A 14397-nucleotide genomic window follows, 5' to 3' on the forward strand; every position below is an offset into this window, starting at 1 on the left:
TGACTAGTTTTCAGCACTGTTTGTGGGTAGCATGGAGCAGATGGCAGGTAGGCTGAGAACCTTTCAGCAGCTTGTTTGATACATAGACAAATTGTCTGAAATAAGTTTTAAGAATGATAAAAGAATATTGGAAATGTTATAAAATGTTAATGTATATTCAGAAATAAATGTGGACAGAACGAATATGGTTTCTGAAACTTTCAAACGTAGAGAAACTTCTTTGTCTAACTTTTAAACACCTCCTTTGTTAAGTTTTATTGGCTGTCAGGCTGATGATGTCACGCTGAGCCAAAAGTATATGATAGGAGTGTTTCGAAATATTGAACTGAGCACGTTATCAGAAGGCCAGCTTTTTGGCAACGTTCTCCTGCTAATGCAACTATGCTTTATTCTTTTGGTATCATGATTAACAAAACCTTTGCATTTAGCGTCATTTAGCATGTTTTTTGTTATTTTTCACACCTTGAGTTTAAGAGTGCGCAGGCATCCAATTTCCGTGCTCAAGGGATGTCCTGACTTTCTGTATCTAAATACCAAGGTCACTCAAACCTTCACAGCCCTGCTGGACTCCTATCACTTTCCTGTGGACTCAATTTTGGAGACGCAGGATAAGGGAAAGAAGTCAGACTCTGAATTCAGCTTGAGGTATGTGGCACCTTTGATTTTGGGCACTTGCAGCTGCCCCAATGTTAATACTACCAAAGAGAGTCAGGATAAATTAACTTTAATTAATACAGGGGCCAGAATCAGTTTTACAGATAGAGCAAGAAAAAATATGGAAATTTGTGAGATTCAAGTTTCAAGTTTATTTTTAACTTATTGAATAGCTTAATTTAATTTGCTAAGCGATTTACAAATAAAAACAAAAGGTGTACACATAAGCTTATTTATAGTAAATTACATGAGTTTGACATATTGACATACAAACTAACAGATACATAAGGAAAAAAGGGCAGAACTACAATTGTATTAATAAAGCACAAAAGAAGACATGAATGGTGAAAACAATAGGAATGGGGAATAAATAAATTAAAGGCGTCTTTAAAAAGGAAGCTCTTCAGATTGCCTTTAAAATGGTTTAGGTCATTTTCCTCTCTTACATGCTGAGGTAAGGTGTTCCATAATTGTGGGGCCATTGCAGAGAAGATATCATGACAACGAGTTCCGATAACTTTCAGTGATGGAATTGTTAAGAGTTTTTGATTACCTTCATTCGCCTGTGCGCAGTTTTACTCGCACTACAGCACTGACACCGATATGATTGCCAATACGTTGTTACTTTTCATTTCAGAGAGTACTTTCATTTATTTTTGCTTCATAAATTCCCTTTATTTGGAAAGACTGCCAGTGATAATTTTAATTTCTATCCAATATAGATGAACTTTGTTTTTTTATTTGGTCTTTTGTTTATGAAATCTCATTTAAGAGCTCATGCTATTTCTTTGCCACAGTACTCATGTCTTTACTTTTCTTTATATATTAAGCACAATTCTCTCAGTAGCATGGTGCTTATAGTTTTTCCCACAATTATCATTTCTTTCTACTTCCTTTGATTGTTTGCCAACTGTTGGTTAGCATTCAATCTGATATAACCCAATGTTCATGATGTACTCTTTTGTGCCAGTTACCATATACATTTCTTGAGATCAACAGGAACTGATATAGACCATTTAGCTTGTGCTTAGATGTCATAGAGCAATGTCGTTTTGGTTGCTAATTGTGAGCATGATTAAATTTTCGGTGTTTTGCATTTTATTCGTATTCGTTATATTTTTATGTGATTTCTTGTAACCACTTTACAAATGTCAGTTATACAACTGCATTCATATTTTACAGCATCATACAGGTTTTGTGTAGCATCTTTATCAATCTGCTGTATTGCTTTTATTGTGTATTGATTTCTTAATGTGTATTTGCTGTTTTCCCAGTTTCAGTGAGCTCATGTGATTTTTCATAAGAACATAAGCAGTGCCTCCGCCGGGTCAGATCACAGGCCATCCTGCCCAGCAGTCCGCTCCCGCGGCGGCCCAAACAGGTCACAACCTGTCTGTATCACCAGAAGGGGCTCCCTTGCCACCTTGGTTTCTCATTTAAGTCCTGTCTTCCTATCGAAGTCCTAACCCTCCGGTCTTGCACATGCACGACCTGGTTTGGTTTCTATACTCATTACCTGGTTAGCTTTCTATACTTGTGTTACATCCCAGCTCCTTCCTCAGTATCCCATGATCCCTTTATCCTTCAGGAATCCGTCCAATCCCTGTTTGAATCCCTGAACCGTACTCTGCCTGATCACTTCCTCCGGTAGCGCATTCCAAGTATCCACGACCCTTTGGGTGAAAAAAAACTTCCTTGCGTTTGTTTTGAACCTATCTCCCTTCAGTTTCTCCGAATGCCCCCTCGTATTTGCTGTCCCCTTCAGTCTGAAGAATCTGTCCCTATCCACCCTCTCTATGCCCCTCATGATCTTGAAGGTCTCTATCATATCTCCCCTGAGCCTCCTTTTCTCCAGAGAGAAGAGCCCCAGCCTATCCAACCTCTCGTCGTATGGGCAGTGTTCCAGCCCTTTTACCATTTTCGTTGCTCTCCTTTGGACTCTCTCAAGTACCGCCATGTCCTTCTTGAGGTGCGGCGACCAATACTGAACGCAGTATTCCAGATGTGGACGCACCATCGCTCGATACAATGGCATGATGACTTCCCGTATTCTGGTTGTTATGCCCTTCTTTATGATGCCAAGCATCCTGTTGGCTTTTTTCGAGGCTGCTGCGCACTGTGCAGATGGCTTCAGTGAAGCATCCACCAGCACACCCAAGTCTCTCTCAAGTCTGCTGTCTCCCAACAATACCCCCCCCAATTTGTAGTTGAACAACGGGTTCTTTTTCCCTATATGCATGACCTTGCATTTGTCCACGTTAAAGCGCATTTGCCATTTGTTTGCCCAGTCTTCCAGCTTGTCCAGGTCTCTTTGTAGGTCCTCACACTCCTCCCTGGTCCTAACTCTGCCGCACAGTTTGGTATCGTCCGCAAATTTTATAACCTCGCACTTTGCCTCCTTTTCCAGGTCATTGATAAATATGTTAAAGAGTAACGGCCCCAGCACCGACCCCTGTGGCACACCGCTCGTGACTCCCCGCCAGTCAGAATATTGACCCTTTACTCCGACCCTCTGCAGTCTGCCCGACAACCAGTGCTTGACCCATCTGTGCACATCCCCTCCCACCCCGTGGTTCCACAGCTTCTTAAGCAGCCTTTCATGTGGCACCTTGTCGAAAGCCTTTTGAAAATCGAGGTAAATGATGTCTATGGGTTCCCCATTGTCCACCCGACTGCTTATTCCCTCAAAGAAGTACAAAGACTTCACTGACAACTGTTCAAAGTTGTATTCTGTACTGAAGGTATGTTATTTATTTATTTTTATATGGGGCTATTTTTTTAATTATTTATTCATATGATTTTTAAATTATTTATTGCATGATACATTTTTGTATAGATACATATGTATGTTTATGTAAGATATGTTTTGAATCTATGGATTCCTTTATATATATATATATATATATATATATGATTATTTGTTTCTATTTGTGTTTTTATAAGGTTTTATTGACTCCTGATGCAGGCTGACCAGCTGAAACATGGCTGCGTCAAGTGCCCCATTAATACCTTTGTTGCTTGACTGTACTATAAAGTCTATAGATTTGATTTTGCTGAATCCTGATTTTCTGCGTGTCCTGCATCTTGTTCACCAGCATACAGAAATGTGGTTCATAATTTGTCTTGCACAATTTTAACAGACTTAGGAGACTTTGCAATTAGCCTGTTCCTCATTTATTATTTCAAAATGTTCATGAAAAAGTCTGTTTGCACAGATAAGTGGAGCCAAAAATGAAGAAAAATTTCCCTGTAATCATCATATACACCACACAATTAGGGAACAGTCTTCCAACATCACAGAAGTTTCACAGATTCTAAGGCACTGCTTGAGGTTGATGCTTTCTACCAGCTACATGTAAATGTGACCATGCACGGCATGTGGGTACACACGATCCTGTGGAGCTTCGTGGGGCTTTTTCTCTACCTGCCTCCTGACAGTGCCGTATTTCTGGTGAGCAATTTTTCAGCTATCAGTTATGGGACCACTAAAATGGACTACTGGGGTCGGCATGCAGCCTGCGTGCTGGAGGCCACTGACCCTCCCTAGCAGCACTGGGTCACATATTTGCAACCCACTGCTCTCAGAGTAACAGCACCGCCTCCTGAGGTGTTATTTTTCCATGAATAAAGTAACTTTCAAGGTTTAAAGCACGCCGAGTTATTCATTTTGCATAATGATGAAATGCTAAGGTTAAGGACACTTCTGCATCATCTGCTGATCCCACCAACTATCATCCTAATGCAAATCTCTCATTCATGGCTAAGACTGTAGAGTCAGTGGTTCACAACTTAGATTTCACCACCAAGACTCAAGTACTCCTTCATCCAAATCAGACCATTTTCCGTCACCATCACAGCACAGAAATTTACTAGGAATCACATATTTCATCTATTATTCTAGAGAGTAAAGCAGTTCTTCTACTGTCCCTTGACCCTTGAGCGATGAATAAGTATAGTGTGATCTACTAGGTCAGGGGTAGGCAATTCCGGTCCTCGAGAGCCAGAGCCAGAGCCAGAGCCAGGTCAGGTTTTCAGGATATCCACAATGAATATGTACGAGATGGATTTGCATGCACTGCCTCCTTGAGATGCAAATCTATCTCATGCATATTTATTGTGGATATCCTAAAAACCTGACCTGGCTCCAGCTCTCGAGGACCGGATTTGCCTACCCCTGACCTAGTAGATCACACTATACTTATTCATCGCTTTCACGACATTGGATTATCCAATACTGTACTAGGCTGGTTTTCATCCTATCTGGAAAATCGCCATTACACAGTTCTCTTAATTGAATCTACTTCTTGTTCTTACTGTCCTAGATCTAGACTGCCACAGGGTTTTTATACTTTCTCCTTTGTTATTCAATATCTTTTTGGCACCTCTCCTCATGCCAGCACAATCTCTTGAGCTCAGCATGTATGTCTATGCTGCCGATATCCAGATTCTCTGCTGTTTAGACAATGACTTCTCTCGTGTGACTCTCTATAAATAAATTGAAAACTGGCTTCATAATAGCTTCCTTCTTGTGAATCCTAGCAAATCAAAATTTATGCTCTTTATTGAACAGAATGAAGAAACCTTGCTGCTACCCATCCTTCCTTGTAACATCCCAGTCCCCCTATCTGAGACTATTTGCATACTCGGACCTTACTAGAGAATGACACAGTGGCTGTTACCCGCGGGTAACCCGCTGAAACTGTGGAAGAAAAAAAGTGATCGCTGCAGGTACAGGGACAAGGCCATTCATTGCCCTGTGTAGTGGTGAATGGCCTTGTCTCCGTAGTTAAGGGAGGGAACGCGCGCGGTCACTGATCGCGTAGTCCAGCAGCCCCCTTCCTTCTTCGTAACGATCGCTGCTGTCTGGGCATCTCCCTCCCTTACCCTTACCTTCGCTGGCGATTTCTGACGATTTTTTATTTTCTCTGAACAAGGAGCTGGAGCCTTGAAGTCACGTGCAGCTGCCGGAAAGTTATTCTCTGATGCAACCAGAAACAGGAAGTTGTGTCAGAGAACTTTCTGGCAGCCGCATGCGACTTCAAGGCTCCAGCTGCTTTTTCAGAGAAAAAAAAAAAATAAAAAATAATCACCATCGAAGGTAAGGGGAAGGGAGGGAGATGCTCGGACTGCAGCGAGTGAGAGGGGGCTGCTGGACTGCGCAAAGGGGAGTGGAGATAGAGGATGGAGAGGACAGACACTGAAGGGAAATGGGGAAGAGAGAGGGGATAAGATGCTGAAGGGAAATGGGGAAGAGCGAGGAACAGATACTGAAGGAAATTGGATGGAAGGAGGAGATAAAAAAAAAAAAGGCACTTGCTGGATTGGGGAGACAGATACCAGATCTGAGAGGAGGAAAGGATGAGAGAAATGCTAAAAACCACCTGGGGGAGGGAAGGAAAGATGGAAGGGAAGAAGACAGACTGCCCACAAACGATCCTACAGCCACTTCATCCCACACCTCTGGAACCAACTCCCCCCCCAACTTAGACAACAGAACACATTATTAACATTCCGTAAATCGGTAAAGACCCTCCTCTTCAATTAAAGATCTCCTCTGTCTCTCCCCCCCTTAGGCCCCACCCTCCACTCTCCTATCACCTTCCCGAAATTCCAGTACGACCCTCTCTTACTCTATCCACTAACAAATTGCACCTATACGCTTATAACTTTCCTTAAACTAAACTACTGTATTTCCCCCTTCTCTCTCTCTGCTTAATCTCCCTGTATTTAATTCTCTCCAAAAACTATAAATCCAATCACTAAACCTGTTGTACCACTTATATGTCTAGCTACTCCGCACTGTGTATGTTCATTTGTAAACCGTTCTGAGCTATTGGGAGGACGGGATAAAAATCTAAATAAATAAATAAATAAATAAATAAAGATGCCAGACTATGGGGGGGAGTGGAGGGAAAAAGATGGGTGGAGGGAGAGATGGAAGGGAGAGGCACAGTAACAGAGCATATGGAAGAGGCAGAGAGAAGGCAGACAGTGGTTGGAAGGAACTGAATGAGAAGATGAGGAAAGCAGAAACCAGACAACAAAGCCCTGCCAGCTGAATCTCTCTTTTCTCTAGTTTGGCAGCCAGAATTCTGATTTATAAAATGACAAATGTACCGAATATTGTTTCTTTTTATACTTTAATAAAATAAGTTCAGTCTAAAACTATTTGAGGCTTGTGTGGATGGGATCAGATGGTTGTGGGGACCGAGCTCACGGGGACGGGAAGAGGACCGAGCTTGCGGGGATATGGCCAGCGGGGAGTCGGTCCAGCGAATGGCCACTAGGAAGGTCTCTGGACTCAAGGGTCTCTCATACGAGGAAAGACTGGGCAAATTGCAGCTCTACTCTCTAGAGGAGCGCAGGGAAAGGGGTGACATGATTGAGACTTTTAAGTACATCACAGGTCGTGTCGAGGTGGAAAACGATATATTCCTTCCCAAGGGACCCTCAGTCACAAGGGGGCACCCGCTCAAACTCAGAGGAGGGAAATTTAGTGGTGACATCAGGAAGTATTTCTTCACAGAAAGAGTGGTAGATCACTGGAACAAACTTCCGGTGCAGGTAATCAAGGCCACAAGCGTGCTCGACTTTAAGAATAAATGGGACATCCACGTAGGATCCCTACGTGGGTCGAGCAGCACTCAGACTTAATGGGGTGGGCAGGAGAGTGGGCAGACTTGATGGGCTGTAGCCCTTTTCTGCCGTCACCTTTCTATGTTTCTATGTTTCTATGGCAGAGATGGGGACATGGCAGAGATAGGGACAAATTTTTTCCCATGTCATTCTCTAAACCTTACTTTTCATGTTCAAATGTCCCAAGTCATTCAACATTCTTTATTCAATTTTCTATACCGCTCTCCCAGGGCAGCTCAGAATGGTTTACATGAATTCATTCAGGTACTCAAGCATTTTTCCCTGTCTGTTCCGGTGTTCCGGTGGGCTCACGATCTATCTAATGTACTTGTGGTAATGAGGGTATTAAATGACTTGCCCAGGGACAGAAGGAGCAGCATGGGTTTGAACCCACAACCTCAGGCTGATGAGGCTGTAGCTTTAACCATTGCACCATATTCTCTCCTATATATGGATAAAGGCAGCCAATTTTAGAAAGCAATAAATTCCCTGATGAGAGATGAAAAAATTAGAATCAAAGGATAGGAGGAAAAATAAAACAGTAGAATTAAATGGTAAGTTTTCCTAATAGGGAAAAGTAAATAGTGGAGTGTTGCATGGATTTATACCAGGAAGAGTGCTTTAACATATTTATAAATGATCTGGAAAAGGAATTGATAAACAAGGTGGCAGATGACAGTACACTAAAAACATGCCTACCCCAGAGATTCATCTTAATCTCTGTTGAAGCCTCTGGGTTTCCCTGAAGCAGAAGCAATCCCCAGGTACCCCATGCTTCCACCCCCCACCACCATCATTAAAAAGAATTTTGCTCAGGCAGATCCAGAGGACAATCTTTGGGTAGATAGGGGGCAGGTTTCCTGTGAAGTTAAATATCAGACATATTTTGGAGGAGTCTACTGGGAATAGAGATCTTTTGATTGCAAGTTTGGATCTTCTCAGTAAGAAGGAGGACATCTTATATTTCAGGGCTTCCTTCCCATTTAAGGATCATGTTTGTAATGGCAGAAATGCATGGTCTTTTTCAAGTACAGTGGATTGGGTTTCCAGATCCACTGTAGAATTTACTAGTGTCCAGTACTATCATCATCGTTTAGCAAATCCAATGGGATTAATATGGTGCAAAAACATGCCATTTTATAGCTAAGTGAAGAGATTAAAAGTAAAGCAAGACCTGAGGTTATTGTGGAGGTAGGGTTAAAGTTAACCAGACAGCACTGACATTCAGTGCCAGTCAGTTAACTAGTTAAGGCTACCCAGAAAAATAATTTAGCTTGGTACTTTCAAAAGTCAAAACTTCTCAAATTACCCTTCTGGATATCTGGATAACCAGTGACAATATTGATCTTATGCAGACTGAAATGATATACTGATAATTACCCATTGAGGTCATATTTCTTGTACAATTCAAGAGCTTTGCTGAAGTATTTGTGCTCAGAATTCATACAATCCAGCTTAGCTGCACAGGTACCATGTTTCAGCCATTCGTGTTTCCTGTGTGGAGAAAACAATGAAATATTTGACAAGAATTCAACATAGTTTAATGCAATGCATCTATAAAATGGGGGGCAAATATTCAGTCAGCAACAACTCAGTGATTTTTTCACTGCTCAAGTTTCAAGTTTATTTTTAATTTGATATACTGCCTATAATTACGTCTAAGCGGTTTACAATAGATTTAAAATAAATCTGTAAGAATTAAAAAGGGATAAAAACAATTACAAAATGAACCACGTAAAAACACAGACTTGATACAGAAAGGAAGGAGGAGGAGATAATTACAATTTTATTAAAAAAAAAAAATGGAAGACAGATGGGAAGGAGAATAATAAATGCTTCTTGTTTATCATCGTTGACTGAGTCTTCTTAAATATTATAAGCATCTTGAAACAAGAATGTTAAGATTTGATTTGAATTTTATTAAAGAGGTTTACCTTTCATCATTAGGTTCTTGTTTGAGCAATCTGGATATAAGATTGTTCAGTTACGCTGACGATATCACAATTGTTATACCTTGTAACTCAGTTCTGTCTCAGATCACTACCAAAATTGAATCTGAATTGAATCAGATGAATCTTTGGATGCAGCAATTTAAACTCAAACTCAATTCTTATAAAACAAAGTTCTTCATGGCGTCACCTTGTAAAATTTCTCATGAAACCTCTATCAGTATAAATTCAAAATCTAACACCTCCCGCTCTTTGGTACCCTGACCTTCTTTATCTTCCTAGCTCCTTTCCTATAACCCTTCATTGTAGCTCCTTTTCAACCTAACCCTGTAAAACCATGCCGAGCTCTACGCTTGTGGAGATGGTGCAGTATACAAACCTAAGGTTTAGTTTAGTTTAGTACGTAACCCATCCAACAATTAAAATACTAGGAGTCGTTCTGGATCAGCATCTCACCATGAAAAATTAGATAGATGCAGTGGTACACAAAAATTATTATACCCTATGGAAACTACGAACAATCAGACCATATTTTGAATTTTCTGCTTTTAGACTTTTGGCTCAATCATTACTACTGAGTCTTCTTGATTATTTCAATATTGTCTATTTGACAATCACTAAGAAAGAGTTGGCGAGATTACTGTTGATACAGAACATGGCGGTCAGACTGATCTACAGTCTGAAGAAGTATGACCATGTAACGCCGTTTTATTGTGAACTGCATTGGCTGCCAATAGAGGCCTGGGTAATGCTTAAGATGGGTTGCTTCTGTTATAAGGCTTTAGAAGGCACTGCTTCTCTCTATTTGGTTAATAGACTTTCCATAGCTTCATACAAACACAGCAGGAAATCTCATGCTCTGTTTACTTTCCCCCTCTACAGGGCTGCAAAAGTAAGAAATTTTTCAATCATACTTTAGCATTTCAGGTAGCTTTCCACGACAGAGAATCCCGACCATTGCTGCTTACAGCTTACTCTTATAAACATTTCAGTTAAAGACTTATCTCTTTTCTAAGTACCTGATCAATTAATTTATTCCTGTCTTTTAGTCTATATTTATTGTTTATAATCTTTTGTAAACTGCGTTGAACTTACGGTTATGTGGTTAATAAGCACAATATTATGTTATGCTTCTTGCCCGAGTTGATTGGGTACAGCATTCCATAAAATGGGTGCAGTAACTGTGAAGATGGTTTTACGTGTATTGTCATAGACAATATGAAGGATTGATGGGATCGAGAGGAGATTTTGTTGAGTAGAACGGAGTGCTCTAGAAGTAGTATAAGGAAGTAATAATCTATCGATAAATGCCGGAGTGTTCTATTTTTATTTTGAAAGTAAGATTTTGAATTTTATACAGTGGGTTATGGGAAGCCAATGAGCGTCTTTTAAAAGTGGAGTGACATGGTTTAATTTTTTTTTGCCTTATTAATCATTTTTACTGCTGTATTTTGTATAAGCTGAAGTCTTCAAATTTATTTTTGTTTAATACATTGATAGAGCGAATTCCAATAGTCAAAGTGCAAAATAACTAATGAGTGAATGAGAATGTTAAGAGATTTGGGTTTTAAAAGAGTTGAGATGGAACAGATCATTTTTAGTTTGTAGAAACATTTTTGGACCACAGAGCTAATTTGTTGATGGTAAAGAAGTTTTTGTCTAGTATTAATCCAGTTTTGTGACCGAATATTCAATGCCGGGCCTTGTCCAATCACTCTTATTGAATATCTGGGTATATACAGATGGCTGGCACTTAACCAGATAAGTTACACTGAAAAACAGCAGGACTGGGTTTTATGTGGTCTTATATATCTGGTTAAATGTTGAATATCAGAACTTTAACTGATTAGTGCTGACTTTGTACCCAGACTGGCCACAATATAGACAGTTTTGGTTTAGGTGGTTACAAAGGTGATTTAACAAGCCAGGAGCCTCTCCTGCCCAGTTAATCACTAAGCTGGGGCCTCGCAAGACTACCGATGGAAGTTGTTGAAGCCATTTTCACCGCAGAGAGTGGATATGGGCAGCAAGTGGGAATCGCTCCTGCCCTAACATGACACTAGACCTCCAGGGAAGCACGGTAGGCCTGGGGTTCCTTCCACTGGATCTAGGAGGGGAGTTAGTTGAGGAGATGAGCTATGCCTCTTAGGGGGGTGGAGTGGAAGAGGGAGGGGAGAACATTCAGCCAGTTTATTGGGGGAGGTATGTTTTGATGTTGAGAGAACTCTGCCGGTGTTGGGAAATAATGGTGATGGTGGCTGTGGCAGTGGCGGAGGAGGGTCACTACCAGGAGGGAGGTTGATAGAATTCCCAACAGCACAGGGGATGGAAGGGGCGATACGGTGGAATATAAACCTTCAGTTTATATTTGAGTTACCATTTTTCACCTAAAAAGGAAGCAAAAATGGTATCTCGGTTTATATTCAGATGGGTTTTTATTCAAGTATATACGGTAACTCCTATAAGTTTAGGCCGAGAATCATAATATCATCTCTATCTCTCTCCCTGTTTCTGTCCCACTCTTCCTTCCTATACCATTCTTCTGAAAGCTCTATTTACTAAAGTCGGGTAAAGCTATGCTGTTACTATATGTTAATGACCAAAGGTAACAAACAGTAACTGCAAAGCTTCTATGTTAACTGTTGGGAGCATGGCCATCATCCTCTGCAACTACCAAATGTTAAACTGAAGTAATGAGTTTTAATGCCATCTACTGAGGCCACATTATCTGCCACATTTATACTTAACACATAATAACCTCCTTTTTAACTTTAGGGAACAATCCTCACCCATCCTAGGTACATCTGTTACTGTAGAAATCAGCACACACTATTAGTACAGCATATAATAATTCACATGATAACTGCTTGGCAATTTAGTTTACGTGGAGGGGCATTTTCAACAGGACGTATAAGTCTGAATTTGGACATTTTGGGAAAGACATCCAGAAATATAGAAGAGAAAAATGTCCATTCTCAAAACAGCAAGATTTAAAAAAAATTTTTTAATGACTTATGTATACATATTGGTCCTCAGTACATCTATCTTTTTTGGCCAGTCTCAAATATACATACATCCACATGAAAAAAACGCACAAAATAAAAGTTTTTTAGATCTCAAAGCAGCCAGCATTCTGTTCACAGAAAGCCGAGAACAGCAGAAGAACACTAGTCTAGGGGGATACTGTGGTGACTGTCACATTTCAAAGTCCCAGGCACACATGTCACTATAAACTGCTTACATTGTATGGTGAGCCTTCCAAAACTTACTGTACCCACTTCTATACCACAACAATAGCCCTTATGCCTGCAGGTGTCATCTTAATGTAGGTACAGTAGGTTTTGGAGGACTCATTACACAATATAAACAAGATATGATGACATCTGTACCTGGAACTTTTTTTGTGAAATTCACTGCAGTAACCCTTAAGAGTGTCCCTCTGCTCTCTGAGCTCATATGTCTATATTAACATCTGAAGCTGCTTGGGCTGAGAACTTTTCAGCACCCCCTAGAATGTACTTTTTAGGGGGTTTTTTTGGTTTGTTTGTTTTTTTACATCTTTGGGTGGTGGTAGGGGGTCTGTGACCACTGGAGGAGTAAGGGGGGTGGGTCATACCTTAATCCATCCAGTGGTTATCTGGTCAGCTTCGGCACCTTTTTTAGCATTTAGACACTTTTAACAGGTCTAGCGACAAACATCTAAAAAAAGCCCAGGACCTTTTGTTAAAGGTTTGATTATTATGCCTGACAAGTGTTCAAGTCCTAAGCCCACCCAAAACACACCTCTAACATGCCCCTTAAGATTTGGACGCACCGGAGACAAAACAACCAGAAAGACATCTAGAAAGTCTGATTTGACAATGCCCACTTGGACGTTTTGACTAGTAAGACGGTCCAAGTGCTGGTTTATGCTGTCTTTTGGACGTCTGTCTTTTTAAAAAATGAGCCCAAAAGTGCTAACTGCAAAATTACCACAAAGCCTCTTAAAGCAGCTCTGCGCTAGCAGTTACCACATGGCAAACTGCGTGTTAAGTGTTTAATGCAGTTTAGTAAAACTGCCCCGATGGTATCTACAAATAGGATTTTAAAAATGCATCTGACTGGTTTCTCAATCTAGTTGACGCTTTCTAAATTACTCTCCCTAAAGGTAATTTTATTTTTTTTTTTAACATAACGTGTCTAGGTTAATTGGGCAAAAAAGCTCCGATTCTATAAATTGCACCTACTCTCGGCGAAAGGGAGAATTAGAAGTCCTTGAGCATGCACAGATGCATGCTCAAGGCAGGCAGAAGCCGGAAGATCTTCTAGGCACTGGCACGATCTGTGCCCGCGTGCCGGTGCCAGACCGGGGGGGGGGTAAGTTTAAGTTGTTCGGGCAGGGGGGCTGGTTCGTGCGGGGGTGGGGGGGTGTCTTTGCGAGCGGGGGTGGGGTTGGAGCAGCACTGCTGGCCTCGGGGGGGGGGGGGGGTGGGAACGCATCAAAGCGAATTTCCATTATTTCCTATGGGGAAACTCGCTTTGATAAACGAGCATTTTGGATTACGAGCATGCTTCTGGAACGGATTATGCTCGTAATCCAAGGTACCACTGTATATCATAATCTCAGCATAAACAGACAACATTTCGATTTTACTTAAATAACCACTATCCTGATTGAAATATCAGCTGATTAAGGTACAATTTACAACTCTGTTGCTGGCATCTATCATTCAATTCATTTATAATGATGTAGGATTAAGAGCTCATCTATGCAGTTATAAGAAATGAATGCCTATTTTGCTGGTCACATTTTTTTTATTTTACAGTATATGAAACAGGAAATAGTGGCTTTAATTTAAGCAAAAAACTGAAAACTCACCAAAGCTGAGAGGCATTTGGATGGAGAATATCAGGCCACAAGTGAATCATCTCAGGCAAAAGATCCTTTTAAAGAAAAGAAATGAGCAAGCTTGGAAATTAATATTTTGCATTAGTCCTAAAATCTGAATTGAGGGTTTGAACCTCTATTCTGAAAAATTCATGAGCTACATAAAGAACTAAGTTGGTTATTTTAGAAACACTCTAGAGGTCGACTGAATTTCGGTTTCTGTTTTGGCACCAAACCCAGCCTGAAAATGCATTCAGCAAAAACTGAAACTGTAGCACCCCAACCCCACAA

General features: G+C 40.8%; 1 protein-coding gene across 6 annotated transcripts in view; it reads right to left on the minus strand.

Annotated features, from left to right (window-relative positions):
- Positions 1-14397, minus strand: part of RNASET2 (ribonuclease T2) — a 100662-nt gene that overhangs the window by 22183 nt on the left and 64082 nt on the right. For all 6 annotated transcript variants that reach the window (XM_033935656.1, XM_033935652.1, XM_033935654.1 and 3 more), the window contains 2 exons: positions 14098-14162; positions 8671-8784 (listed from right to left, as the gene is read on the minus strand). In XM_033935656.1, the coding sequence (XP_033791547.1) occupies positions 8671-8784; positions 14098-14162 (179 nt within the window). The remainder of the gene's footprint in view (positions 1-8670; positions 8785-14097; positions 14163-14397) is intronic.

This window comes from Geotrypetes seraphini, chromosome 3, assembly GCF_902459505.1.
Source record: "Geotrypetes seraphini chromosome 3, aGeoSer1.1, whole genome shotgun sequence".
Taxonomy (NCBI): Eukaryota; Metazoa; Chordata; class Amphibia; order Gymnophiona; family Dermophiidae; genus Geotrypetes; species Geotrypetes seraphini.